The following is a 27,305-nucleotide window of genomic DNA, read 5'->3' as shown; positions in this document are numbered from 1 at the left end:
CTGTTTGTCCGCACTGCTGCTTTTGCTGGGACTCTTTGTTCAGGACTTTGCTGCTGTCTCTTTATCTGCCATGTTATTGCTCTTTGGAGCTGCATTCGTTATCTTCAGGGAGGAGTGAGCACTTGCTTGTGAGGTTGAGAGACACATACACATTGCGCTTTAAATAAGTCAGCCAGAAACTTGGCCTGCATGTTTCCAATGATGTTAAACTATAACTCTCTTCCGACTGCTGCATGTGGAAAATTGATTCAGGTCTGCTTTTCACCTGAAAGTGACAAACGAAGACATTTTCATTATTATCATCGCTGCTTAACCAACACACATCTCTCTCTCTCTCTCTCTCTCTCTCTGTGTTTTTGTGAACAATCCTTTCTTAAAAGCAGAAAATGAAATTGTGGTTGTTTTTGGCTGATCAACACAAAACCTTTTCCCTATGATTATTTTTCATCTACAATATAAATTCTTTCTCTTTTTCATCTGCATAAATAAATCACATGGCTGATGATACCATGGTGATCCATAAATATGATCACCAGTTTATTTAATTATTTTTAACCCAACAAAACAAATAAACAAAAACATGATGCTGATGCTACACACACACGAGTCAAGGTGCAGGAAAACTGCTCACGGAAACGCTGCACACTCATAGCTCTGTTTCCCTCTCTTTGAGTAGTTCTCAGACAGCTCTTGATCTGATAATGTGTAGCTTGCTCATCAGCTCAGAGGAAAAAACCCCGCAACGCAACATCACGCAGTAGTTGCATGCTCTGCCCACAGCGGCAAAGTCTTACACTTTCATATTCAATACAGCTTCTCCATCATGTACTTTTAGATGTGCCATACAGGGTTCAGCATATTAGTTGTTTTCACAGGTGTGCTGTATATCTCAACAACGGCTCATAATAAGACGACAGTCTTTCACACAGAACAAGTGCCTCTATGCACTTCATTAGTTCAAATATTTGCCTATATCACTTCACCTCATATGTCATTGTACTGAATTTGAGCAACCACAAGCTTAATGTAGATTACTTTTAACAACTATCCACCTCAATTACGTCTATGGTCTGGCACACAGGCTGTTGTCAATCAGGGCAAGCTAAAGAGTTAACATTTTGTGTCAGCAAGGGGGTGGGGGAAAGCCATTCACCACAGCACATCTCAAGTGCTGCTGATGTGGCAGGCCTTCTCCACACGCTCTTCAAGGCTGGTGTGTTTTCTGAAAACTTCTCTCTCATCTTTGTTTAAATACTTTGTGCTGCCAGGAGCAAAGTCCAGCACAAACGTCTGTCTCCCTCCGACTCACTCTTGGTTGCTTAGAAACCCATGATAATAACAACAGTCGGTGTCACAGACCACGTGTTCTGCTCCGCACACACTCACACACAGCAACAACAAAAACGACGATGACAACAATGACAACAACACAAAATAGGCCTATTGTCCAGCACAATCTGGACCCTGCGGAACTTCTCAACACCCCACTGAGCGGTGGAGAACTCACTACAGTACCCCACACAGCGGTCTGTATTTCGCCCCACTAAGACGGCGAACAAAAAAAAGTTCAAACTGCGCAACTCTGCGACTTAATGCTTCTGTACAAAAAACCCCACTGAGCGGCTTTGTACATCGCCCCACTTAGACGGCAAATTTTAGCCCCACTGAGCGGCCACGGACAACTCCCCACTGAGCGGCGAAGACGTACAAACAATTTTATCCCCACTGAGCGGCCACGGACAACGCCCCACTGAGCGGCGAAGACGTACAGTTATAGAGTTGGACTCTAAACTTACTCGGTGTTGCTTAGCGTGTAATATCAGCCTCGAACAGCTGGTGTGATTATGCGAACGTGCACCCGGTCAAATCCTTCTGCTCACCGGACCTGGAGTACCTGATGATTAAGTGCCGGCCATTCTGGCTACCGAGGGAATTTACAGCAGTGATTATTACGGCTGTTTACATACCCCCACAAGCCGACACTGACCGTGCACTCAGGGAACTGTACAGCGTGATCAGCAGTGAGGAAACCGCACACCCAGAGGCAGCGTTTATCACAGCCGGAGACTTTAATAAGGGAAACCTGAAGAAAGTCTCACCAAAACTCCATCAACACATCCTTTTTAACACACGTGGAAACCGGCTACTCGACCACTGTTACACCTCTTTCCGGGATGCGTACAAAGCCCTCCCCCGCGCCCCATTCGGCCAATCAGATCACTGCTCCATCCTGCTCCTGCCCGCCTATAGGCAGAAGCTGAAACAGGAAGCTCCAACCCGGAGGGCGGTGCACTGTTGGACGGACCAATCGGAGTCTGCGCTGCGGGACTGTTTTGATCACGCGGACTGGGAAATGTTTCACGTGGCCGCCAGAGACATTGATGAGTACACAGACTCAGTCTGTGGATTTATCAGGAAATGCGTGGAAGATGTCGTCCCATCCAGAACAGTTAAATCCTTCCCAAATCAAAAACCCTGGATTAACAGAGATGTTCGCACGGCACTGGCGGCACGGAACACCGCCTTTGCCTCCGCGAACACATCGGACTACAAACACGCACATTACCAACTCCGGAAGACGATCAAAGCAGCCAAACGTGAGTACAGGGACAGGGTGGAGCAACAGTTTGACAACCCTCGGAGTATGTGGCAGGGACTAAACACGATCACAGACTTTAGAGGGAAACCATCCTGTGTGAGGATCTAAACGTATTCTACGCTAGATTCGACGCAGCGAACACCATGAGACCGGACAGTGTGCGCACCGCGGATGACGTCAGTGCGCACACTGTGTCTGAGGAGGATGTGCGGAAGTGCTTCAGGAAGGTGAACGCGCGCAAAGCTACTGGTCCGGACGGGATTCCCGGCCGCGTCCTCAAGTCATGCGCGGCTCAGCTGGCTGGAGTGTTCACACACATCTTCAACCTTTCCCTCTCTCTGTCTGTAGTCCCAGCCTGCTTCAAAATGGCCACCATCGTCCCTGTACCCAAATCCTCCACCATCTCCTCATTGAACGACTGGCGACCTGTAGCCCTGACCCCCATCGTAAGCAAATGCTTCGAGAAGCTGGTCAGGGACTTCATCTGCTCTGCACTACCCGACTCACTGGACCCTCTACAGTTTGCATACCGCCACAACAGGTCCACTGATGATGCCATAGCCCTGACACTACATACTGCCCTGTCACACCTGGAGAAGAGAGACACGTATGTGAGGATGCTTTTTGTGGATTACAGCTCAGCATTCAATACCATCGTTCCCTCGAAGCTGGACAGGAAACTGCAGGATCTAGGACTGAGCAGCTCCCTCTGCAGCTGGATCCTTAGCTTCCTGTCTGACAGACGCCAGGTGGTCAGACTGGGCAGCATCACCTCATCCCCCATCACACTGAACACTGGTGCTCCACAGGGGTGTGTACTGAGCCCTCTCCTGTACTCACTCTACACCTACGACTGCACAGCCACTAACAGCTCCAACATCATTGTGAAGTTTGCGGACGACACTACAGTGGTGGGTCTTATCACCAACGGTGATGAGACGGCTTACAGGGAGGAGGTCAGCGCCCTGACCCACTGGTGTCAAGACAACCATCTCACCCTCAACGTCGCAAAGACAAAGGAGTTGATAGTGGACTTCCGGAGGTGCAGAGAAGTACACACCCCCATCACCATCAACGGCGCTGCTGTGGAGAGAGTGAGCAGCTTCCGGTTCCTTGGAGTACATCTGGCTGAGGATCTTACGTGGTCAGTACACACAAACAAAACAGTGAAGAAGGCGCAGCAGCGCCTCTTCTTTCTCAGGAGACTGAAAAGATTCGGCATGAGCCCCCGCATCCTCAGGACCTTCTATCACTGTGCCATTGAGAGCATCCTCACTGGATGCATCACCACCTGGTACGGCAACAGCACCGCTTACAACTGCAAAGCTCTCCAGCGAGTAGTGCGGTGCTCTGAACGGATAATTGGAGGTGAGCTTCCCTCCCTCCAAGACATCTACAGGAAGCGCTGCCTGAGGAAAGCGGGGAGGATCATCAAGGACTCCAGTCACCCCAGCCATAAACTGTTCAGACTGCTTCCATCAGGAAGGAGGTTCTGCAGCATCCGGTCCCGTACCAGCAGACTGAGAGACAGCTTTTTCCATCAGGCCATCAGACTGCTGAACACGTCATAGACACCTCAGCTTCACTACTGGAACTTTAACATTATGCACTCCACACTGTATATAAATGCCACTTGTTTTGCACATATTCAACTCTGTATATTTTATATATTTTATTATTATTATTATTATTATTATTTTATTTTTTTACTATTTAATTTGTAAAAATGTGTATACACACACACACACACACACACACGTAGGAAAATATTTAGTATACACATCCAGAAATGCATACACTATTATATATTGTACATATATTTATTAGTTTCAGGTTGGCCATTCTTGTATTTTGCTCGTTTGTGTTGTTGTGTTTGCACATCTCTGTTGCTTGTGGGGCTCGCACACAAGAATTTCACTCGCATGTGCTGTGCCAGTGTGCCTGCACATGTGATGTGACAATAAATTGAAGACAATATAATTACACTGCAAAGCAAGACACGAGTAGGCAAAGTTCTTCATGTTATTCGTGCACGGGAGAAAACCGAAGAGGCGCCGTTCCCTCGCCTGACCCCAGTTGCTCTCGTCCGCTCTCCCGTACCACTGTTCTTTTATTGAGGTTACATGAATATGCATAGGTTCATTAACATATGACGTCTACATAGGTATACATGTGAACAAAGAATACTGTGTGTGTGTGTGTGTGTGTGTGTGTGTGTGTGTGTGTGTGTGAGGTCAAGGTGTGACCCTGTGAAGACTCCCCAAACGCTGGTGCCAGGAGCGGGTCCATCTGAACAAAAGGCTCTTATACTTAAACAGATATACGTGTGTTTGCTATACCATATATCAACAAGAGAAGATACGACCTCTCCTAGGAGGTGTGATCTACGCCAGAACACTCTGTAGAGGGAGTGAACGCACTCCCCCTTCATGCTACACAGAGCTGTTACAGACCTCCTAGGATGAGACATTCTTTCAATCTACAAATGATTATACACCTCTAAGCATATATGGTTAAATATTTCTAAGCATAAATGACAATGAACAATACAAATCTAACAAATATTATGTCACTTATTTATGTGCAAATGTTTAATAACGAAGAACATTAAAACATTACTGTTGGCCACATGTCGGCAAAGTTATGTGACATTAGTGACGTTTGTACTAACTTTGTTTTAAAGCCTTTACTTTAAAATATACGCCGTTCAATAGCTGACCTTAATCTTACAGAGAATGATCAAAGCTCATGTAGAAACAAACAAACAAATGAACAAAAGATTTTCTCCTTCATTTCTGTCACACAAAGTTGTATGACACGTTTCCAGCTGTTAGTATCATGGTTGCTAGGCAACCTGGGCAGCACAACGGAGGCTAGACCATCCCATTTCACAAGCCTCGCACTTCCGGCCTTAGCGGTCTTTGAGTGCGCGGCCCTTGAGGATCGTTGAGGCTGCGTACTTTAAGGCTGCAGACCCTGAATTGGGATACAGCCTATATGCTGGAATTCAGCCTTTTCTGATACTATTTCATGTTGGGAAAATAGAATCTTTGTAGAGATTGCCATAATTGTTGTACATTTCTGTGCAAATAATAATAATAAAAATAAAAAAAAACATCCTTAAAATTCAGGGAAATGAAGGACGCATTTGAGGGCCGCATTTCGAGCAGCCTTCAAATTGGGACAGCCTTCGGCGCGCCGCTGTGACGTAATCGGCCTTAAAATGCAGCCTTTAAGGCTGCAGACCCTGAATTGGGATACAGCCATAGAGCGAACGAATCACTCAGGACTCACTAACCCACTCCCTCCTGGCTCACAGCTTCTTCTTCTTCTTGGTTGGCAACCAATGTTAAGGCGCATTACCGCCCCCTGGCTCACAGCTCAGTGGACATTTAGATGAGAAAATATATATTTGACACATTTAACGAAAATACTAATAAAATAAAAATAAACAAAATAAATGTTTATTAAGCAATTTTGATAGGAAATTGCTTAGTTTTAGAAATGTTTTTGCTGTTTTTTGCTCTATAAAATAGTTTTAGTTTTAGAATCACTCATCTTAGCAGTAGGATATACATGAAAATGTACATTTTTGCACTCTCTGGTCAACTGACTCAGTGAATCAAATGACTCAAAAAGCCAGATTCACTTTGGTGAGTGACTCATTAAAACTCGATTCAGTAAAAAGAATCAAATTTACCATCACTACTTTCGACCAAAACAGGCGCAGCTTGATGACATCATCAATATGCGCTATCGCGATAGAGCGGTATAGTCAAAATCTCTATCGTTGGCCAAATTTATATCGTTTTTATCGTATATCGTTTATATCGCCCACCCCTAATGTATATAAAAACATATCAGAGAGGGGAAACAAATTGGCCCAGCCACTGCTACAGATATGCGGACGACACCTGGGTCAAAATCAAAACTCAAGAAGTATCCTTCACTGCAAACATCAACGCTGTGGATAAAAACATAAAGTTCGCCAGGGAAGACACAAAGAATAACTGTTTGCCAATCCTGGACTGTGCCGTGCACATTGAAGGGAATGGAAACCTCAACATTAAAGTTTACCGGAAACCCACACATACACATTCACAGACACATATAGACTAGTACCTCCTCTTTTACTCCCACCACCCTCTGGAACACAAACGTGGAGTAATCCGGACCCTACAACACCAGGCAAAAATATTCCTTCTAAGCCTGAAGAGAAAAAGAAGGAACACACACATGTAAAGAAAGCTCTTAAAACATGTGGTTATCTTAATTGGGCTTTTATCAAGTCAGCAAAGATGCACAGAAAAGAAGATCAGGCACCAACTAAGGAGGATAAGAAGAACAAGTGGAACAAAATTGCCATCCCCTATGTAGCAGGTTTATCAGAGAAACTCAGGAGAGTTTTTTCCAAGCACGACATCCCAGCTTACTTCAGACCCAGCAACACACTCAGACAAAAACTGGTTCATCCCAAAGACAAAACCCCCAAACACAAACTTGACAACGTAGTGTATGATGTACAGTGTCGCGAGAAATGCTCAGACCTCTACATTGGAGAGACTAAACAGCCACTTCAGAATTCAGAATACGTTACTCTCATTGAGTTTTATGCAAGTAGAGGTGACATAGGCTGCGAGATTGAGACACAGGTATCAGAACCTCTTAATGCGTGTTTTGTTTGCGTTTCCACCGGCGTGGAATTACCAAAAATAGAGAGGGCATAGCCGAACATATGAAACAGGAAAGACCGCCGTGTAATCCATTTATTTCAACAAAGTAACTGTATTCTGAATGCCACCTTTTTAAATGGTAACTGTAACAGAAAAGTTACTCATATTTTGTATTTTAAATACATAACTTTGGTGCATGTATTCTGTTACTTCCCAACACTGCCATAGTATATAATGGATTTCTTCTCCACAACCATGGCATGTCTGCAGCTTAAACTGTCAGACAAGAGAGAAAAAGTCTCTGTTTGTGACAAAGAAGGCCACAGGAAAAAGAGTGAATCAGCTATTCGAAACAACAAAATTGATGCTATCTCAGAGAGAACAGACAACCTTTAACCATCTTCAGCATTATGTCAAAAATGCTGATGAAACCAGAGCTGAAAAACTCCTGCCCTTCTGCACTGGGTCTTCTGTCATCTGTGTTGACAAAATTCTCACGTGCTTTAATGCTGAAACTGGCCTCAACAGAAAGCCTGTTGCTCACACCTGTGGAGCTACCCTTGAAGTACCATGCACTGACAGTTCTTATCCTGAATTTTGCACCGAGTTTGTCCTTTCCAGCAATTACTTTGAAATGCACATCATTTGAACTTGATGGGAGTACTAATGGTTACAGATGTAAATGTTATAATTATCCCTGAGTTCATATATTCTGTCTTTTTTTATTTGTCATTGAAGGATTTGATGCATTCATCGATATAGTGAGCTGTCATCAAGTTAATTTTCTGATGGTTTAGTTGTCTGTTACATCAGATTTCATAAGGACTGTTTACTTTTTAAAATGCTTTGAAAATGACTGCATGTTTCAGTTCTGTTGAAACCAGGTTTGAGGTTAGCATTAAAGGGACAGCTCGCATCAAAATCAACTGTACATATTGTCATTGTTTTGCCTTAGCTTTTGTTTTTACTCCTGCCATCAGCCCAAATAAAGGCTCGCTTTTGTTTAAAGTTCAGTTTCTCTCACTGTCTGCTTTTGGGTCTAGCGTACCCCGCCGTAACACACATTTTCTTTTGGCCTGCTGTTTATCCGCTTAAATTGTTTTGGTGTGAGTTGCCCAGTTTTGGGAGATATTAGCTGTAGAGATGTCTTCCTTCTGTTACAGTTTTTGCTCGTTGCTTGAACACTATAAACCCATGCTTAGACTAAAGTAACACAACTTGAAGCTTTTGTTACCATACCTCAAACACATGTACCCATACCTTAAACAAAAGTGCTGCTTTGCACTCTGGTTGCAATTATGCAACACACTTACTCCTTTATGCAACACACATGGTCCTGCATGCTACACTCTATTTCATACATAAGACACTTCGTTCAAAAATGAAATTTCAGGGTGCCATTTGGAAAACACATGTATCCAAAATACAAAACACATCGGGTAATTGCAACCACTCAAATATACACCTGAAGGCACTTACTTGCAAAACTGAACACCAATTAGCCAACCACAAAAAGCCCTCAGTTTAGCCATTTCAAGAACTTTGCAAGCATGGATGGAGGGAGAGCAAGAGGAAGAGGAGGAGGAGGTCAAAGAGGCCATGCACGGACCCATATTTCTGATGATATAAGAGCAACTTTGGTGGACCATGTCATCAACCACGGCCTGACTATGAGGGAAGCTGGGCAGAGAGTCCACCCACATCTAAGCCGCTTCACAGTGGCATCTGTAATACAGTTTTTTACAGTCGCTAACAAGCGCCTACCCATACTTCAGATACTTTTTCTAAACTCTTAACACAGACCCACACCTACAAAACACAATTGGCCAAATGGATAATATCCTTCCCAAAAATACACTTTGTTAAATATATACTAACTCCTCATTTCAAAATTAGAACACATCTTTCTCTGCACACACTAACTGTACAAAAACACTATAAATCTGACTCAAAATGAAATTAGTCTGTCAAAGAATAACACTTGTTTTCACTTCACAAGGTACATGCAGTCAATCAAAGTACACCAGGTTTCAAAATACTGGCTATTATTGACATTACAAAAACTGCATAGACTTTTATGTTTCAGTTTCACAGGTATTTGCATGCGAAACATGCAATCCACCATATTGACACCAGAAATGTCTTGGTTGGTAACTGTATGTCCACATGTACAGTAATGTTCACATTCAAAAGCATTCCAGTAAAAAGCAAACAAGTTTTTGTTTCTTTACTGTTTACCACAGGAGGTACAGTAGAAACACGGTATGATAGGACAGAGAAAGTTTTACAGTATTGCTTACAGTGAACAAAATATCCATGAAACACACAAGAGCATTCTGAACAAAAAAACAACAGCAAAAAGCCAAGATAAAAATGGGGGGAGGGGGGCTAAAAAAAGGCAAAAGATTTGCATCTAATCTCTGCGATCTTCAGGGTTAGGCCACATGTTTTCATCAACATCACATCTGATGTTATCCAAGTCGATGCACCTGGGATAAAACCGCATGGTATGTCGGATCCACCGACATATCATTGCAGAAGCAGAGGTTTTTATACTGTATCTAAGGTTTGGAATATTGTTTTTGCTATTGTGGGATGTTGTGTGTTAACATTCGTAGATACTACAAAAACAGTTCATGATTTTGCTGGGAGGTATAGCTTGTCTGTTAAGAAAATGTAAGCATTGTGGAAATGTGTTCACTGACTGCATATTGGGTGAGCACGACATGAAATGTGTGAATGGTATGGCCACAACAGACCGATGCTGTGCTAATTGTGTTTAGAGTTTTGCAAATGTGACAACTGTTTGGACAAACACTTGTTAGCGACTGGAAAAAACTGTAAGAAAATTCCAACTAGAAAACAGGTCTGTCTTCATCTCACTGCCTTCTACTCCACTCAGATGGTTTTATAGTACTGTTCTACAGTATATCACCATATCAAGTGTACAGCGTACTGCAGGGTGCTAATGCTCCTTTTGCAGCCAAAGTGGTAGTTTCTGTGAAACATACCATGATTACTTATATTGAAGTACAGTGTTGTACAGTGGATGATACAGTATATACAGTAAAGTACTGTAAGAAAAATAAGCAAACCGATGACAATATGTGGTTGTATTTCTCTAGAATGACTCGAAGACCTTCTGGGGGAGGACGCCAACGCCTGTTCACACAACGGCAGGAACTTGCCGTTGTGGACCTAGTGAGGGCAGACAATGCCATCCGTCTCCACCAGCTACGAAAGCAAATACTTGCAGACAGGCAAGTGTTCAACAACATAAACCATGTGAGCATCACCACCATCAGACGCATCTTGGGAAAACACAGCATCACCATGAAGCAGCTCTACAGAGTCCCATTTGAGAGGAACAGTGACAGGGTCAAAGGACTTCGAGCTGAATATGTACCAATATGCCTTCTGAATGAACAATGGAAATCAAAGACTGCAGTGCTTTATATAAAGTAGACTAGTGTGTTCCCCCTGCTCTGTAAGTGTTTGCATATGATGCAAGTATGTGTCATTTTGTCAACAGAGTTACATTTTGACAAAGGAATGTTAGGTTTTGATAGCAGAGTTTAGGTTTTGAGAGTAGAGTTTCAATTTGGTGCAGATGTGAATGGTATATTTCCCAGTGTTGTGTCATGTTTACTTGTGTTTAGGGTTTTGGCACAATGAGCAAAGTTTTGCAAAATGTGTTCAGGCAACGGGCAAAAACTGTAAATGAAAAATAAATGCACATTACATTTTTGTGTCTGATTTTTTTTTTTTTGCTCTACATTAGACCTACATTTTTTTTTTTTTTTGCAGTATGCTTACCAGTCAGTAATGTTTTGGTTAAACTATAAAAGCATTTGTGTCTAAGTCTTAAAACGATGGTGAAATGTTTTAATTCTTTAAACACAGAGTCAAATTGACTGCTGACTCACTTTATATCCTGACATATGATTGAGATGGTTTTCATTATTTTATCATCTCTTGCACAAGTGAGTCTGTGTTATGTCATATGAAAAGCCTTAACTTTTTTGACAGTAGAGACTTGAGAATGATGTTGCTCATATGAAAAGTGCATAAAAATGATCAGAAATAACAGAGTAAAAAAAACAACAACAACATTCTTCCAAATGGTGTTCACTAACATTTAACACAACAGCACCCTCTAGTGGAAGCGCTTGTCATTTCAAACTGTTCAAGAGGCGCTAGATTGTGGACAATGTTATACCAAAAATAAACAAACAAAACCAAAACAAACAACTTCAGATTTAAAGATTTTCCGTTTAAAAGCAAAGCAATAGTTTGTCAGCATTATTTTAAAATATATTCTCTCATACTCTTTTATATTCTCTGTTGAAATTGTTGCCTTTTTGACAGACACCAGTGAAGTAAACTGAAGTAACTGAAGTAAAGTAGTCTGCAGGCTCCCCCCCCCCCCCCCCCCCCCCCCCAGCACTTTAGAAACTACAATCTTTGTGTGTTTACTAATAAACGACTGTGTTTGATTCTCTGAATTAAAAACTGGCTGCTGATTAAATGTTGTAACAAGAAATACAAACATTGGCTAATTTTTCCGTTAATGTAATATTGCAGATTTAAAAAGTTGCACTTATTTATAGTGAGAATAGAATTCATCATTAAAATGAAATTCAGAATAGAATAACAATCATAGCTAAAATTTCAAAGCATGTAAAAATATATGGTCTCGATGTAAAATGGTGTTATGGTATTTTTTTACAGATCCATTTCATAGAAGCTGTACATGAAATATCATTCCAAGTCCTCTGGTCTGCAGCTCTTATATGCACACAGTCTTCTTCACCATGCCGTGAGCCTCCATTATTGGGTTCATTTTTTGCCCAGTTCCTGATAGGACAATTAACAATAAAGGTGTTTAATGAGGATAAAAAATTAAATATGACACTCCTGACTCTACAGCTCTTTAGCTGTAGGAAAAATTGAGGTGAACAAATGCTTTTCTTAGGACATAGTTATGGAAGAAATAAGCCTACACAGAGTACAGCAAAGTCAAACACACTATTCCAGATAAAAATAATGCAGTGTATTAATGTGGTGGTTAGCACTGTTGCCTAGGTTTAAATCTATTGGCTACCAGAGTCCTCTCTGTGCGCAGTTTGCATTTTCTCTGCCTATGTGAGTTCTCTGTCACTTCCTCCCACAGTCCAAAGATGTGTGCTATCTTAATAGAGGAGAAAATGGATAGATGTCATGAAATATTTAAAACATTATAACTGAGTTCTTCTGTCAGCATGTGCCTAAAAGAAGTCAGTACAATCCATCTTTAAAGTTCTGCTCTTATTTTGGCTCATCCTACTGACATGTAGTCTAAGGAAATTGGAAAGAAAAGCGTCTGGACTTCTTTGAGTTGCTTGAAGACGTTTCACCTCTTATCCGAGAAGCTTCTTCAGTTCTAAGGTCAAATGGTGGAGAGTCCCAGATTTGCCATCACCAGTGTGTGAATGTGTGTGTGAATGGGTGGATGACTGGATATGTAAAGCGCTTTGGGGGACTACATTGGAGAGACCAAACAGCTACTTCACAAGCGCATGGCACAACACAGAAGAGCCACCTCCACAGGACAAGACTCAGCAGTCCATCTGCATCTAAAGGTCAAAGGTCACACTTTTGAGGATGCCAATGTTCACATTTTGGACAGAGAGGACAGATGGTTTGAAAGAGGAGTGAAAGAAGCATCTATGTCCACTGTGAGCGACCATCTTTGAACAGAGGCGGGGGTTTACGACACCAACTGTCTGCCATTCATAATCCAGTTTTGAGATTCTTCCCAGACGCCTCAACGCCCGCTCACATCCTGGGCCATCTGACCTCAGGAAATCACATGATAGGGTGGGGCCAGGTTTCACTATGAGCTCACCCGAAACCCTGGCTGATTGTGACCCACACCCATTTCCATACCTTGGCTCATGTGATTAGGTAGAGGATCATCAGGAGGTCCTTTTGTCCCTCTTTGGGGGGAAACTCCAACTGGGTTTAAATCTGGGACTCTCCACCATTTGACCTTAGAACTGAAGAAGCTTCTCGGATAAGAGGTGAAATGTCTTCAAGCAACTCAAAGAAGTCCAGACACTTTTCTTTCCAATTTCCTTAGACTACATGTCAGTAGGATGAGCCAAAATAAGAGCAGAACTTTAAAGATGGATTGTACTGACTTCTTTTGGGCACATGCTGATGACCTGGATGACTGAGAACCTTCACAGACCTACTGACATGTAAGCTCTATGTTCATGAGAAAACATCTGCTAGAAATTCAGTAAAAGTAATAAACTGAACCACAGTAAAGACTTACGCCAGAGTGAGTGGAGTTCCATCTACCCATTTCCACAGTCCCTCCATTCCATAGTCAGTCAAACCAATCCAAGTGTTATCGTTGATGATTGTAGCGAGAAAGTTCTGTTTAACATGCAAAAAAAAAATTTGTTTATTTTTTAAACAGAATTTAGGGTGTGCTGTTTTTTTGAAGAAAATTCTCAATTTCTTTGACACATTTCTCACAATCAGGTAAATATTTTTTCCTTCAGTGCAATGAGCTAACAGGAACCTGAAAACTAACACATGTCACATCAAGGTGGAGAACCAGTGTGTACATCACATTCATCTTCTGCTTTTTTACATTCTGTTGTCTTTTTCTGCCTCCACACATCACGTTTCTGATTGTTCCGTCGTTAGCTGGCTGACTGCATAAAATATTTATCTAAGCAGACTTGAGGTTTCAATAAGTCATATGTACATTCACAGAAAAGTACAGATTGAGAGGCACCCTGAACCAAAACGGATACTGCAGCATTCTGCAGTGCCATGCAATACCCTCTGGTATGCACCTAGTTGGTCAGGGGTTCATCCTAAAGCAAGATAACGATCCAAAACATGAGTCCAAGCTATCCCAGAACTACCTCAATAAAAAATAACATGATGGTAAACTTAAAAACATGGAGTGGCCAGCACAGTCTGCAGACTTAAACTCCATAAAGCTGGTTGGGGATGAACTGGACAGAAGAGTGAAAGCAAAGCACCTACAAGTGCCTGTTTGATATAACGATGTGGATCGGATGGCAATATGAAAACGTCTATTGTTTCAAATTATGCTATCGCTTGTTTTGTGGTGTTGCAAAATAAACTGTTAACGGCAATATTTTATCATTTTGATGGTTTCTTAAAGTTCTCTCTTTCACTTATATTTAAATTAACCACACTACGGACGGAGAACCGACTGTTTTTATGCGTTGTAGTTAGCAACAACATGGGTAAAACCGTCACGTGGCTCTGCCGTCTGCTTGTTTGTTTTCCACATAAACCTTTCACAATAAAGCTGAAGATCCTATTGAGATTTTTCAAAATGAATCACATGAAATAGTATGCAGAGTGTTTACAGACGAGAAGCTAAAAAGAGCCGTCAGGTGCTAAAAAAATAAACCTTAGAACAGGCTCTTGCCAGCAGCACGTTGTGTAATAAATACAAAGAAAATTGCGGCCGTTTCAACTTTTGCAACAGTCAGTCCAGCTGAAAACACTTCACCCAAGTCGGGTTGCCCGAGCTTCACAGAATTTACAGAAAATGTTACATTTTTGTGATTTATATCGTTGGATGATAAATGTCTTATATCGGGATATGAGATTTTGGTCATATCGTACAGCCCTACATGGGTGTGTTCAACTGTTGTATCTGCCAAATGAGGCTACTTCGATGAGTCTAGAGTTTAGAATACATTTTGATTCTGTGATTTCTTTTTTCACTCAATTGCTTATTTGTGCTATGCTTTCATTTAAGACTACAATGAGACATTAAATAGCATAATTTTTAATAAACAACTAGAAAAAATGTGTGTTCTAAAACGTTTGACTGGTAGTATATATATATATATCCAGCAGCTGGATAGCGTAGTGGTTAAACTACACGCCTTTGGAACAGAGGATCGCAAGTTCGATTCCTGCCTGGGGCGTCTGTATCCAGTAAGGGTCCTAAGGCTAGACCCCCTATGCTAAGCAAGCCTACCGCAGACATGAGCGAGACAGATAAATATGAAGGCATGCCGGCTCGGACGTCGCCCGGATCAACAAGGTCCGCGTCAGGTGTTGAGGAACCAGGGCACCCTGACGAAAAGTGGGCTACTGGAACAAGAAGGCATCGGTGGGCAAGGGACGAAAACACACAGCTAGAGATTGACAAGGTACAACACAAATGCTACGGCAAGGAGGAGTCAGGACGCCAGGTCAAGGGGGAGATATCATCACCCCCACCCGAGATTGGGTACATAGCCCCAAGTGCGATAGGAGAAGGATCGTTGAGTGCGAGAGGAACTGACCTGAAAAATAGGATCATGGCCAAGCTTGAAACCTGGATCCCCCGTAGCCGGTTACCAAGATTACGTGAAGTACCCTCAGAAGGTCTGCTAGATGATGTTAATGCAGCACTACGGGCAATACCTACAACCACGATTACCGACACTAACAAGCTGGGCCCTGTTTCAGGAAGCCGGTTTAGTGGAAAAACTGAGTAAGTATACCCTGAGTTAACGAAAACTCTGGGTTTTCGGTTTCACAAAGCGAGTTCAGCTGCAGCCTGAGTGAGTCACTATGACGACACACGCCGTGAAGCTAACCTGCCCCCTAGCAGGTTTACTACAACTAACCCTGACTGTCTCCGCCCCTTTGTCGGAAACCTGACAGTAGGAAGTGTCAGACATGGCGTGCCACTTCCTTGAAGAGCCAGTAGATCGTGAAGCCCAAATTCTCCGCAGAGCTCTCCGCCGGGAGAGAGTGATCAGAGCGCGTTTGGACATTTTATCATTTCCTGATGATTTTCTGTGTGAACGTTACCGTTTCTCAGCACAATCTATAATTTATTTGGATAACATCCTCAGGCCATATATTACGCATGTGACACATCGCGGACATGCTCTCAGTTCATTGCATATTATTTGTATTGCACTTCGGTTTCTTGCAAACGGGAGCTTTCTGTATAATATTGGTGACGCTGAGCACGTTTCCAAGGCTACCGTCTGTCGGGCAGTCAGGTTGTTACAGTTGCACTGAAACGTCTCCTGTACTCGTCTGTGGTGTTCCCCGGTCATAGACCCACAAGATTCATCAAAGAGGGATGCCACAAAATTGCAGGTATCAGGATGAACAAAACTTAATTTATGATGTGGTGATACTTGGACTACTACTTAAATTGCACATTTATTTTCAGGGTTCCCAGGCGTGATTGGCTGTATAGATGGCACTCACATTCCAATCATTGCTCCTTCAGTAAATGAAGGAGACTATGTGAACAGGAAGTCTTTCCACAGCATTAATGTACAGGTACATAGTTCCCTGTAGCATTTCAAACTAACAAATTATTTCATCATAGTAATGGATGCTAATTTGTGTTCTCTGCACTGTGAAGATCATATGTGATGCTGCCAACATTATCACAAATGTGGAAGCCAAGCAGCCAGGCTCTGTCCATGACTCACAAATATTCCGTGAATGTACACTGAGCACAAAATTTGGACATGGTGAGTTGAAAATACTTTAAAATATATAAAGACCAATTGCTTCAGGGACATTTGAACTGAAGTGTATCCTTCTGTCTTAGGAGAGTTCACTGGCTACTTGCTTGGTGATAGGGGGTATCCATGTTTACCCTATTTGCTTACCCCTTACCCTGACCCTGAACCGGGCCCACAGCAGCGATATAATCTGGCTAATTGCAGGACAAGAGCCAGAATTGAAATGACTATCGGAATGCTTAAGGCCCGGTACCAGTGCCTGCAAAGGCTCAGGGTCACCCCAGAAAGGGCATGTGACATTATTGTGGCATGTGTGATTCTTCACAACATTGCCACAATTAGAGGAGAACACTGTCCTTCTGAACCAAACAGCAGTGATCCAAACCATGAACATCCTGACCCTCCCACGGACATACAAGATGGAAGCGCAGTCAGAGACACCATATGTCACAATCATTTCTTTTGACCCATCATCTCAACATGTTGAAAGAAGAATAAACAGATTTTTTGTTCAACTGGCTTTATTGGTCACCTGTATTTCCTGTACACAAAGTATTAAAAGATGTAAACCTCATAAAGTGTCTCTGTTGCTTCCTCCTCTGTAACAGCTGTCAATGTTTCTTCATTATTTTCCTGTAGTAAAGAAATAAACAACATTGCTGTTCTACTGTAAACTCATATAATCTGTGGAGTATTACTCACAACTGCATGTTGGTCTGGCTCAACAGGAGGCTGCACCAGATGCAGTACACCACCACCATCAACTGATAGAATATGAGGTTTATACAGGTCACTTATAACTTACAAGGGACCAAATGGCAATTAACAAACATACCAATCACCTTACACTTCATTGTCATTATGCTCTCAAAGACAACCAAGACTGAGGCAAGGCAAAATCAGTAGGAAAATAACTTCACTACAAAATAATTCATTATGGTAAAGAGTTTATCAGATGAATGAGTCGCACTGCAAAGGTGACTGTGAAGAAAGGATGTATGCACATCATGTATTATTTTGAATTTACCCCTTATGTAGGCACTTGTGTCTTGCGGGGTTATTGCCTCAGAGGATGTCCCCGCAGAGATGCCTTCGGCCACAGGGCGCCCACTGTTTTGGCTGAGGGCCAACTGCTCAGCCTCTGTGAGTGGTGGTGGTGGAGGACCCCCACCTGTTTTTCGGGCCTCCGCTTTTTTTCTGTTGGCTATAACGGGCCACATTTGAGCATACAGAGTAAGCAAATATGTACTTGTAATGTGCTCAGATAATTTCAATAAGTGCTTACAGACAGAAAATTAATGTAACCTCTAACTGCAATTGATTTACATGGGACAAACAGACCAAGCACTATGGCTCATAATACAATTACACCTTACCTGTTTGGACTATATTTTTATATTTCATTTTTACTTGCTGCCAGGAACGTTTGGGGCCTGTTGGGTTGCACCTGCGCTCACATCACGTCACAAAATAAAATGTATAAAATAACAAATAAAATAACATATGATAAAATAACGTGTTAAATGGGTGGAAATCCCTAGATCAATGTTTAAATTAACACTCACACTCTGTCGGCTATGTTTTGCCATGCATGCTCACTTTCTTTTGCAGCTGTCGCTGTGTTACTTTTTTCCGCGGAATTTGCATGTTATCGGTATATGCTGCCATCAGAATTTCGGCCTCAAGCGCTGTAAAATACATTGACCGCGCCTTCTTTCCCTCCGTCTCCATGGTGACTCACTTAATCTGTGCTCCACTGATCAGGGCTTTATGTATCCTCGTCCGCGCGCTTCACTTGGGGTTAAAGCAACTCCGCGTTGACTGAACTACTTGTTATCAGCCTTTCTGAAACCGAATATTCCGAGTTGGACAGTTCGGGGTTACTCAACCCTGAGTATCATTTTTCACTCTGAGTTTTCTAAACCGGCTTCCTGAAACAGGGCCCTGATCTACAATACGGCAGCAGTGATCAGTGAGATGCTTGGCTACAAGTTGAACAGCCACAAGGGGCAGTACCCTCCATGGAGAAGGAGGCTAGAGGGCAAGATCAAAGTAGCACGGAGGGAGGTTAGCCAACTAACGGAGTTGCAGAAAGGTGCGACAAATAAGGTGCCTAAGAAATACAGCAAGTTGTCCATACCTGAGGCCTTGGAAACTGCCAAGCAAAGACTCACAGCCTTGGCCAGCCGCTTGAGGAGGTACACCAGAGAGATAGAAGGCAGGAGAATAAACCAGCTGTTCTCCACAGAACCAGCAAAGGTGTACTCTCAGTGGCAAGGGAACAATAAGAGAACAGCACCACCAAGGCTGGAGACGGAGCAATACTGGAAGAGCATATGGGAGAAGGATGCAACCCATAACGGCAATGCTCAGTGGCTAGAGGATCTGAGGGCAGACCACAGCGACCTCCCTGAACAGGGTCCAGTAACCATCACAGTGGCAGATATCCAAGAAAGGGTCTCCAGTATGAAGAGTTGGACAGCACCAGGGCCCGACATGGTTCACGCCTACTGGCTGAAGAAGCTGACTGCACTCCACGAGCGTCTGGCAGCACAAATGAACCAGCTGCTAGTTAACGAAAGACACCCGGAATGGCTAACTGAAGGCCGGACGGTCCTGATCCCCAAGGACCCCAAGAAGGGACCGGTCCCCTCCAACTACCGACCAATAACCTGCCTCAGTACTACATGGAAGCTCCTGTCAGGCATCATATCGGCTGCCTGGGCGAGGGTGTATGATGTTGTGAGACCCGAAACACCTGATGACCCTAGGATACATCACTGAAGATGCGTACCAGTGCATCCAGGAGATGTGTCTTTATAGTTAAACTCTGGCTGAGCCAGTGACGCCTAGGAAGAGTCTAGGTGACAACCAAGAAAGTTTGGTGACGACTGGAGAGACAGATGACAGCTCGGAAAGACGGCTCCAGGGGCAGGGTGGGCTAGCATCCCGGTCTGCAGTTTTCGTGAGAAAGCACCCCAAAAAGCTACGGAAAGCCCTAAAGAAAGATACCCCCAGGAGATCCCGAGAGGGGGGGAGGATGAGGTCTCCAATCGGACGGACTTAAGGTTAACGACCAACGCAATGGAAAGGACTACGAGTAAGACATGTATCTGCGGCAAGCTGTGTAAGAACCAGCGTGGCCTAAAGGTCCATCAGGCTAGAATGAAATGTTTGGAGCGGGAGAGTGAGGTGCAACGCACAGGTCCTGAACCTGGTGAGACGCAGGAGGAGCCCGGCCAGGAGGCACCCCACAGAGCCCAGTCCCTCCATGCACTGGACTCTTCCAATCCAAGCAGTGTAGTTCCACAACAGCGGATTAAGTGGCCCCCAGCCAGCAGCCGGAGCGAGTGGCAGAAGTTTGAACTAGTGCAGGAGTGCAGGGGAAGGGGCTGGAAGACTTTCTATGAGCCCATAGAAGTGGGTTGTAGGGGCTTTGCAGGACGATCACTCTGCAAAGCCCTAGGGCGGCTGGGTGTGGCTGGGGCAGCCAAGAAGAGGGCCATCCAGGCTGTGAGTGAAGCGGCAGAGAAAGCCACAAGGTGGCTGTGGATCAAGAGGGCTGATCCGTGGGTAGCTACTGGTACGCAAGTCGGGGCTTGATCACCCCCGGCTGGGTCGCCTGGGCGAGGGTGTATGATGTTGTGAGACCCGAAACACCTGATGACCCTAGGATACATCACTGAAGATGCGTACCAGTGCATCCAGGAGATGTGTCTTTATAGGCTAAGATGAACAGGCACATGGGTCAATACATGAGCGGGACACAGAAAGGAATTGGCAAGAATACCAGAGGTGCAAAACACCAGCTACTGGTAGACAGAACAATCAGCCGAGACTGCAAGACCAGACTGACCAACCTGTGCACTGCCTGGATTGATTACAAGAAGGCCTATGACTCAATGCCCCACAGCTGGATACTGGAATGCCTAGAATTGTACAAGATCAATGGGACCCTAAGAGCCTTCATCAGGAACTCAATGGGGATGTGGCGTACAACACTAGAGGCCAACTCCAAGCCCATAGCACAAGTTACCATCAAGTGCGGGATCTACCAAGGAGATGCTCTGTCCCCACTGCTGTTCTGCATAGGCCTGAACCCCCTCAGTGAGATCATTAACAAGACTGGCTACGGATACCGACTACGGAACGGAGCAGTTGTCAGCCACCTCCTGTACATGGATGACATCAAGCTGTATGCCAAGAGTGAACGAGACATCGATTCACTGATCCACACTACCAGGCTATACAGCAATGACATTGGAATGTCGTTCGGACTGGAGAAGTGTAGTCGGATGGTAACAAAGAGAGGGAAGGTAGTCAGAACTGAGGGGATTGAACTACCAGAAGGCAACATTGCAGACATAGAGGACAGTTACAAGTACCTGGGGATCCCGCAGGCAAATGGGAACCATGAAGAGGCCGCTAGAAAGGCTGCAACCACCAAGTACCTGCAGAGGGTCAGGCAAGTCCTGAGGAGTCAGCTGAATGGTAAGAACAAGATCCGGGCCATCAACACATACGCCCTGCCCGTGATCAGGTACCCTGCTGGGGTAATAAGCTGGCCAAAGGAGGAGATAGAAGCCACTGACATAAAGACAAGAAAGCTCCTGACCATGCATGGAGGGTTTCACCCCAAGTCCAGCACCCTGAGGCTGTACGCTAAGCGGAAGGAAGGGGGCCGGGGACTGGTGAGTGTCAGCACCACAGTCCAGGATGAGACAAGGAACATCCAAGAATACATTGGGAAGATGGCCCCAACTGACCGAGTGCTCAGTGAATACCTCAGGCAGCAGAAACCCAAGAAAGAGGAGGGAGACGAGGAACCATCATGGAAGGACAGGCCCCTGCATGGTATGTACCACCGGCAGATAGAGGAGGTGGCTGATATCCAGAAATCCTACCAGTGGCTGGACAAAGCTGGACTGAAAGACAGCACAGAGGCACTAATCATGGCAGCACAAGAACAAGCTCTGAGTACAAGATCCATAGAGGCTGGGGTCTATCACACCAGGCAAGACCCCAGGTGCAGGCTGTGTAAAGATGCCCCAGAGACTATCCAGCACATAACAGCAGGGTGCAAGATGCTAGCAGGCAAGGCATACATGGAACGCCATAACCAAGTGGCCGGCATAGTGTACAGGAACATCTGTGCCGAGTATAACCTAGAAGTCCCGAGGTCAAAATGGGAGATGCCCCCAAGGGTGGTGGAGAATGACCGAGCTAAGATCCTGTGGGACTTCCAGATACAGACGGACAAAATGGTGGTGGCTAACCAACCGGACATAGTGGTGGTAGACAAACAGAAGAAGACGGCCGTAGTGATCGATGTAGCGGTTCCCAATGACAGCAATATCAGGAAGAAGGAACACGAGAAGCTGGAGAAATACCAAGGGCTCAGAGAAGAGCTCGAGAGGATGTGGAGGGTGAAGGTAACGGTGGTCCCCGTGGTAATCGGAGCACTAGGTGCGGTGACTCCCAAGCTAGGCGAGTGGCTCCAGCAGATCCCGGGAACAACATCGGAGATCTCTGTCCAGAAGAGCGCAGTCCTGGGAACAGCTAAGATACTGCGCAGGACCCTCAAGCTCCCAGGCCTCTGGTAGAGGACCCGAGCTTGAAGGATAAACCGCCCGCAGGGGCGTGCTGGGTGTTTTTTTTTTTATATATACACATACTGTACCTGTTCTTCAGAGTTCTTCATCACCACCAGATCTGCCCCTTTGCCTCTACAGTCCTGTCTAGCTTCACCCCAGTTACCAGATCTTACAGAGAGGAAATAACAACTACCACTGAATATGCTCCATCCTGTGGGACACGTTTTTTCTGGAAGAAACATCAAACAAGAAACATCAAACAGTAGTTTTAATAGTTATTAACAGTACCTATTACTTATTATGTTAATATAAATTAGTTTTATATTAACATATTTTGTCAGTTAGATCAACTAAACATCACATGTCCTGCTGGAGAATCAAGATAAAACAAATTGTGTCATAAAATAAAATTGTGAAAGCACTAGAACCAAATTGTTTGTGTGCTCATTTTGATGAAGGATGTGACAGATCTAAGTTACCAGTGTTACACACCACACTTTTCACATATTTTTCAGCCTCACATTTGAAAAAAAGCAGTCCTACATATTTATTTAATATGTGGATTGAAGGACATATCCAGGTCAAAAATCACTCCAAGGTTCCCCACAGTGTTACTGGAGACAAAAATAATGCCATCCAGAGTAAGCATTTAGTTAGCTATCGTATTTCTAATCTTTTTAGGGCCAAGGACAATAACCTCAGTTTTATCTCAATATAGACGGAGAAAAATTAGAGTTTATCCAGGTCTTTATGTCTTTAAGACATCCCTGCAGGTTAACTAATTGATGTGTGTTATCTGGCTTCATGGATAGATAAAGTCAGGTGTCATATGCATAGCCATGAAAATGCATGCTATGCTTTCTAATGATACTGCCTAAGGAAAGCTTGTATAATGTAAACAGAATTGGTCCTAGCACTGAACCCTGTGTATAAAGAGGACTCTCCATTTGCATCTCCTCCTGTGGCCAGTTTATTATCCCAGAAGGGTATCTGACAACCAGCAGGGCATAGGCTTGATTGCTTATATCTTGTTCTTCCTGTTCAGCTGACTCCTCAGGACAAGCCTTACTCTCTGCAGTTATTTGGTTGCGGTTTTCCAAGAGGCCTCTTCGTGTTTCCCATTTTCCTGTGGGATTCTCAGGTACTTGTAGCGGTCCACAATGTCTGCAGCACTGACTTCTGGTAGTGCAATCCCCTCATTTCTAACTACCTTCCCTCTCTTTGTTACCTTCCGACTACATAGGCTTATGCAGAATAGCAGTGGAGTCACAGCATCTCTTTGGTAAATCTCGCACTTGATGATGACTTGTACAGTTTGCTTGAAGTTGGCCTGTAGTGTTGTTCTCCACATCTCCACTGAATTCCTGATGAAGGCTCTTAGGGTCCTGGTGGTTCTGGGCATTATAAGATCCATTTGTGAGGCATTGAGTTTATTGGCTTTCTTGCAGTTAATCCAAGAGATGCAAAGGTTGGTCAGCCTGGTCTTGCCGTATTGAGTTACTGCTTTTTTTCCTAACAGTTAGCTAAGACTGTGAGTCTTTGCTTGGCACGCAGTTTTTAGTCAGGTATGGACACCTAGTTGTACTTCTTAGGAACCCCTCTCTTCATCACTCCTTTCAGCTGTTCTCATAGTGGGCTAACTTCTGTCTGTCTAACTCTCTGTGGTTTCAGTGATGGTTACAGTAGGCATTATGCATAATGCTAAATTCACATCTTCAAATAGACTTTTGGAGAGTACTTCACATACTAATGGTAATCAGCCACTGAGGCACTGAGGGTCCAGGTTTCCACCATAGCCCTGATCTTCTTGTAACACAAAAGGACCTGACGCACATAGCATTGCAAGTTTTCAAATGTTTATTTGCAGTGTTTTTCTTGTTCCTTTCGTCTGCATGGATTTCCAGCTTCAGATCGGCACACACCTCACAGTTCTCTTGTCAGGTCCCGCCGACCTACTCAAGTAGGGAAGGCATGATTAGATGATGGAGACCATCATCATGACCTGCACTGATCTGACACCACGCCATAAACACATTGCTTCACCCCTCCCCTGCAGCTGGGCCACAAACCACACACACACTCTTCTCCTTCAGGTGCTCTCATATTCCACACCTTGAATGCACCAGTTGTTCTTGGGGCTTGGAGTGTCAGTCTCGGAGTGTGGGGATTATGATATCTCCATCCTGACCTGACATCCCGGTTCCCTCTCTCCATAGCGTTTGTGTTTTACCTTGTAAATCTCTAGTTGTGATAGCAGGTGCTTTTTCTAGTTGTTCAAATACTTAGCTAGTAGTTGTTTTGATTTTAAACTAGATGTCTTTTCTTTTTGTGTAGTACTCTTTCCAAAGTCAGTACGATTTTGATAAAAGTAGAAAACTATTTGATATTCGTCTTAAATTAATGTTGAAAAGAAAAAAAAAGTTTTGATTATCTGAGTGTCTTTGTTGTGAATCTGTGTTATGAACAATGCCTTAACTGTTCTGAGGTCTGCATTAACAGTGGCGAGGCAACGAGACTTTCCAGCATGACCCACCGTAAGGAAGAGGCAGTAACAGTTTGACTGAAAACTGTCAGAGATTTACAGTTAACAAACAGTCAGGTGAGTAAACAACACTGAGACACTTGAGATTGATAATGTGCGGCACGGGTGAATCTCAGACAGAGAGACACACCGAACTGCAGTATTCGTTTACTTTTATAGGTTACATCGTCAATATGCAAATATAATCACATTTCCTGTTACGCAGGTCCTGATGCTGTCTGTGTGTAAGCTGTGTGTGTGTGTGTGTGTGTGTCATAAAGTGTGTGTGCTACAAGTCAATTTCTAAGAATAAGATAATGCAAGTCAACTTCTGCGGATGTGTATTTCTGTACTCATCTCTTGCGGTAAATGTCACAGAGTCACAGGGTCAGCTTCCTGTTTCAACAGAAAACTGTGTCTGGTGAAATATGTGAACATAAGTATAACATAACATTTGAAGCATAATCAAATAAAACATTAAAAACTCCCTGACAAAAACGATAGGTTATTTTGGCATTTCATCCTTATTATTGAAATAGTATTTAAACTTCATTCATCAGAATTTCAATAAAAATTCAAAAATTCTATTCATTAAGGCACAAAGAGACAAGGACTTTTCACAATACCTGGAAAGTGAATCCTTGTTTTTCATTATTAACTTTTACAAACACACACAAGTAATTTCAACAGGAAATACACATACTCACTCTGCTTTGACAAACTCTGAAGCCGTTCCAACTCATTTGCCTTTTCAGCAAGGTTGGCCTGCAGAAGGTCTCTCTCCTCAGTCATGGAGGAAAGCTTGTTTCCGGTACTGGACAGATTTGCCTTAAGAAGGTCTCTCTCTTCAGTCATGGAGGAAAGTTTGTTTCCGGTAGTGGACAGACTTGCCTTAAGAAGGTCTCTCTCCTCAGTCATGGAAGAAAGTTTACTACTCACAGCTGAGACATCTGCAGCTGAATCATGAACTAAAATAATTGGAGATGCATGTTTTTGAGACACAGAAAAAAGCTTGTGCATAAATTTTTATAGTTTTTAGACCAAAACTAAAGTATTTCAAATTTGCCTGTAGGCAATGAAAAATGTTCTTAAACTGATATTTATGATAGTGTACTCTATGGGAGAGTATGAGTGTGTGTGTGTCACAGTTCATTCAGCATGGTCTGAAACCATCCAAAATACAAAGTTCAAGACATTTTATTCTGTTCATATGTGGGCTCATGAGTGTTAGAATCAGACTCACAGTAAACACCAAGGGTGATGAGTCCGATTAGCAGGAAAAAACTCAGCAGGCCCAAACAGGGAATCACACCTGAGTGGAAACTCCTCTTATAGTTCCTTGGACCTGAAAAGAGAAACAAACACTAATGAAGTGGAAAATAGTTATGACTGATGATAAAAATATGTCTACTCTGTTTCTTACCTGTGCAGTTTTTTGCATTGTCAAATTTGTCATACTCAGTATTCATATAAATTTCCTCCATCATTTGTTAGAATGCCAGATATTCCTGAGATGGTCAGCTCTGCAGAACAGGCCAGCAATACTGTGAATGCGTCATTCGTTTCAATTTCTTCTCTTAATAACTTTAGGGGAACTAAACTTATCACAGTAATAGCTGGGCGATGTGAAAAGAAACAAAAGTATTTTTTTTCTGAGGAACTTTCAGTTCCCTAATACAAACCAAAAGTGATGGGAAACAAGCTAACACTGTGGGAATTAGAAGATTCTTCATGTGAATCGTTATACAAGTTGCACATTTTGCAAAACACAAGTGGAAACTTAGTCACATAGTTTTGATGACACCATTTTTGCTGCTGCAAACCGCACCAAGGTTTTTCTAGTGCACTAAAATTCAAGCACGAAGGGAGAATTGAGAAGAATACAGAAGTACAAATACTTGATTTTGCACAACAGAGCAGATGAATAAACACAGGGTAACACACATATAAAACAGTGGAGGAAGGTGCACACAATTAAAAAAAAAATCTGAAAGAGATAGGAGACTGCAAGGTGACTTTGGAAATCAATTAGAGGAAGCGAGTGAAGACAGAGGCCAGATTTAAATGATGGAAGCTGAAAACGTATGAATATTGCGAAGAATTCAGGGAGGAGCTGAGACAGGTTCTGGGTAATAATGAAGGGTTACCAAATGACTCAGGGATTAGAGTATAAATGGTGGTTGTGGTGTAGAGAGAGGAAACAAAACAAGAAAACCTGGTGATGGAATTAAAATGCCCTTTGAGGAATTTGCCCAGACAGACTTTTTCCAAAGGCAACTGGATGCTACCAGGAAGAGGTCAGAGGAAAGGATGGAGGAAAAGAGGAAAAGGCCAGAAACCCAACTAACAGGCCGCCTCTGCAGGTTCTGCCACATGAACCTGAAACAGGGCCCA

The 27,305-nt window shown here is 43.4% G+C and overlaps 1 protein-coding gene across 5 annotated transcripts; it reads right to left on the bottom strand.

Moving 5' to 3' along the window:
- Positions 1-11,725: 11,725 nt before the first annotated feature.
- On the bottom strand, positions 11,726-26,474 carry LOC113008070 (uncharacterized). 5 transcript variants are annotated; one of them, XM_026145219.2, is made up of 6 exons: positions 26,335-26,474; positions 26,155-26,256; positions 25,619-25,879; positions 22,477-22,619; positions 13,592-13,695; positions 11,726-12,129 (listed from the first exon to the last, which is right to left on the bottom strand). In XM_026145219.2, exons 1-6 carry the CDS (start codon positions 26,396-26,398, stop codon positions 11,985-11,987), a joined length of 819 nt encoding a protein of 272 aa, XP_026001004.1. In that variant the 5' UTR covers positions 26,399-26,474; the 3' UTR covers positions 11,726-11,984. The 5 variants fall into 5 exon arrangements, with proteins under 5 accessions (XP_026001004.1, XP_080146700.1, XP_080146701.1 ...); XM_080290574.1 differs by lacking the exons at positions 11,726-12,129; positions 13,592-13,695 and adding exons at positions 17,300-17,429; positions 17,824-18,000; XM_080290575.1 differs by lacking the exons at positions 11,726-12,129; positions 13,592-13,695; positions 22,477-22,619 and adding exons at positions 17,300-17,429; positions 17,824-18,000.
- Positions 26,475-27,305: the final 831 nt, after the last annotated feature.

Source organism: Astatotilapia calliptera, chromosome 16, assembly GCF_964374335.1.
Source record: "Astatotilapia calliptera chromosome 16, fAstCal68.1, whole genome shotgun sequence".
NCBI lineage: Eukaryota > Metazoa > Chordata > Actinopteri > Cichliformes > Cichlidae > Astatotilapia > Astatotilapia calliptera.
This window is presented reverse-complemented; position numbering and strand designations above follow the sequence as displayed.

Bases quoted from the DNA above. Each gene is read 5' to 3' on its own strand.
- LOC113008070 (XM_026145219.2), bottom strand. From the start codon at position 26,398: ATGATGGAGGAAATTTATATGAATACTGAGTATGACAAATTTGACAAT. The intron at 22,620-25,618 runs GTGAGTATGTGT...TGTTTCTTCCAG, and splicing joins TCAGAGTTTGTCAAAGCAGA to AAAAAACGTGTCCCACAGGA. The intron at 13,696-22,476 runs GTACAGTATGTG...CATGTTAAACAG, and splicing joins TGAAGAACTCTGAAGAACAG to AACTTTCTCGCTACAATCAT.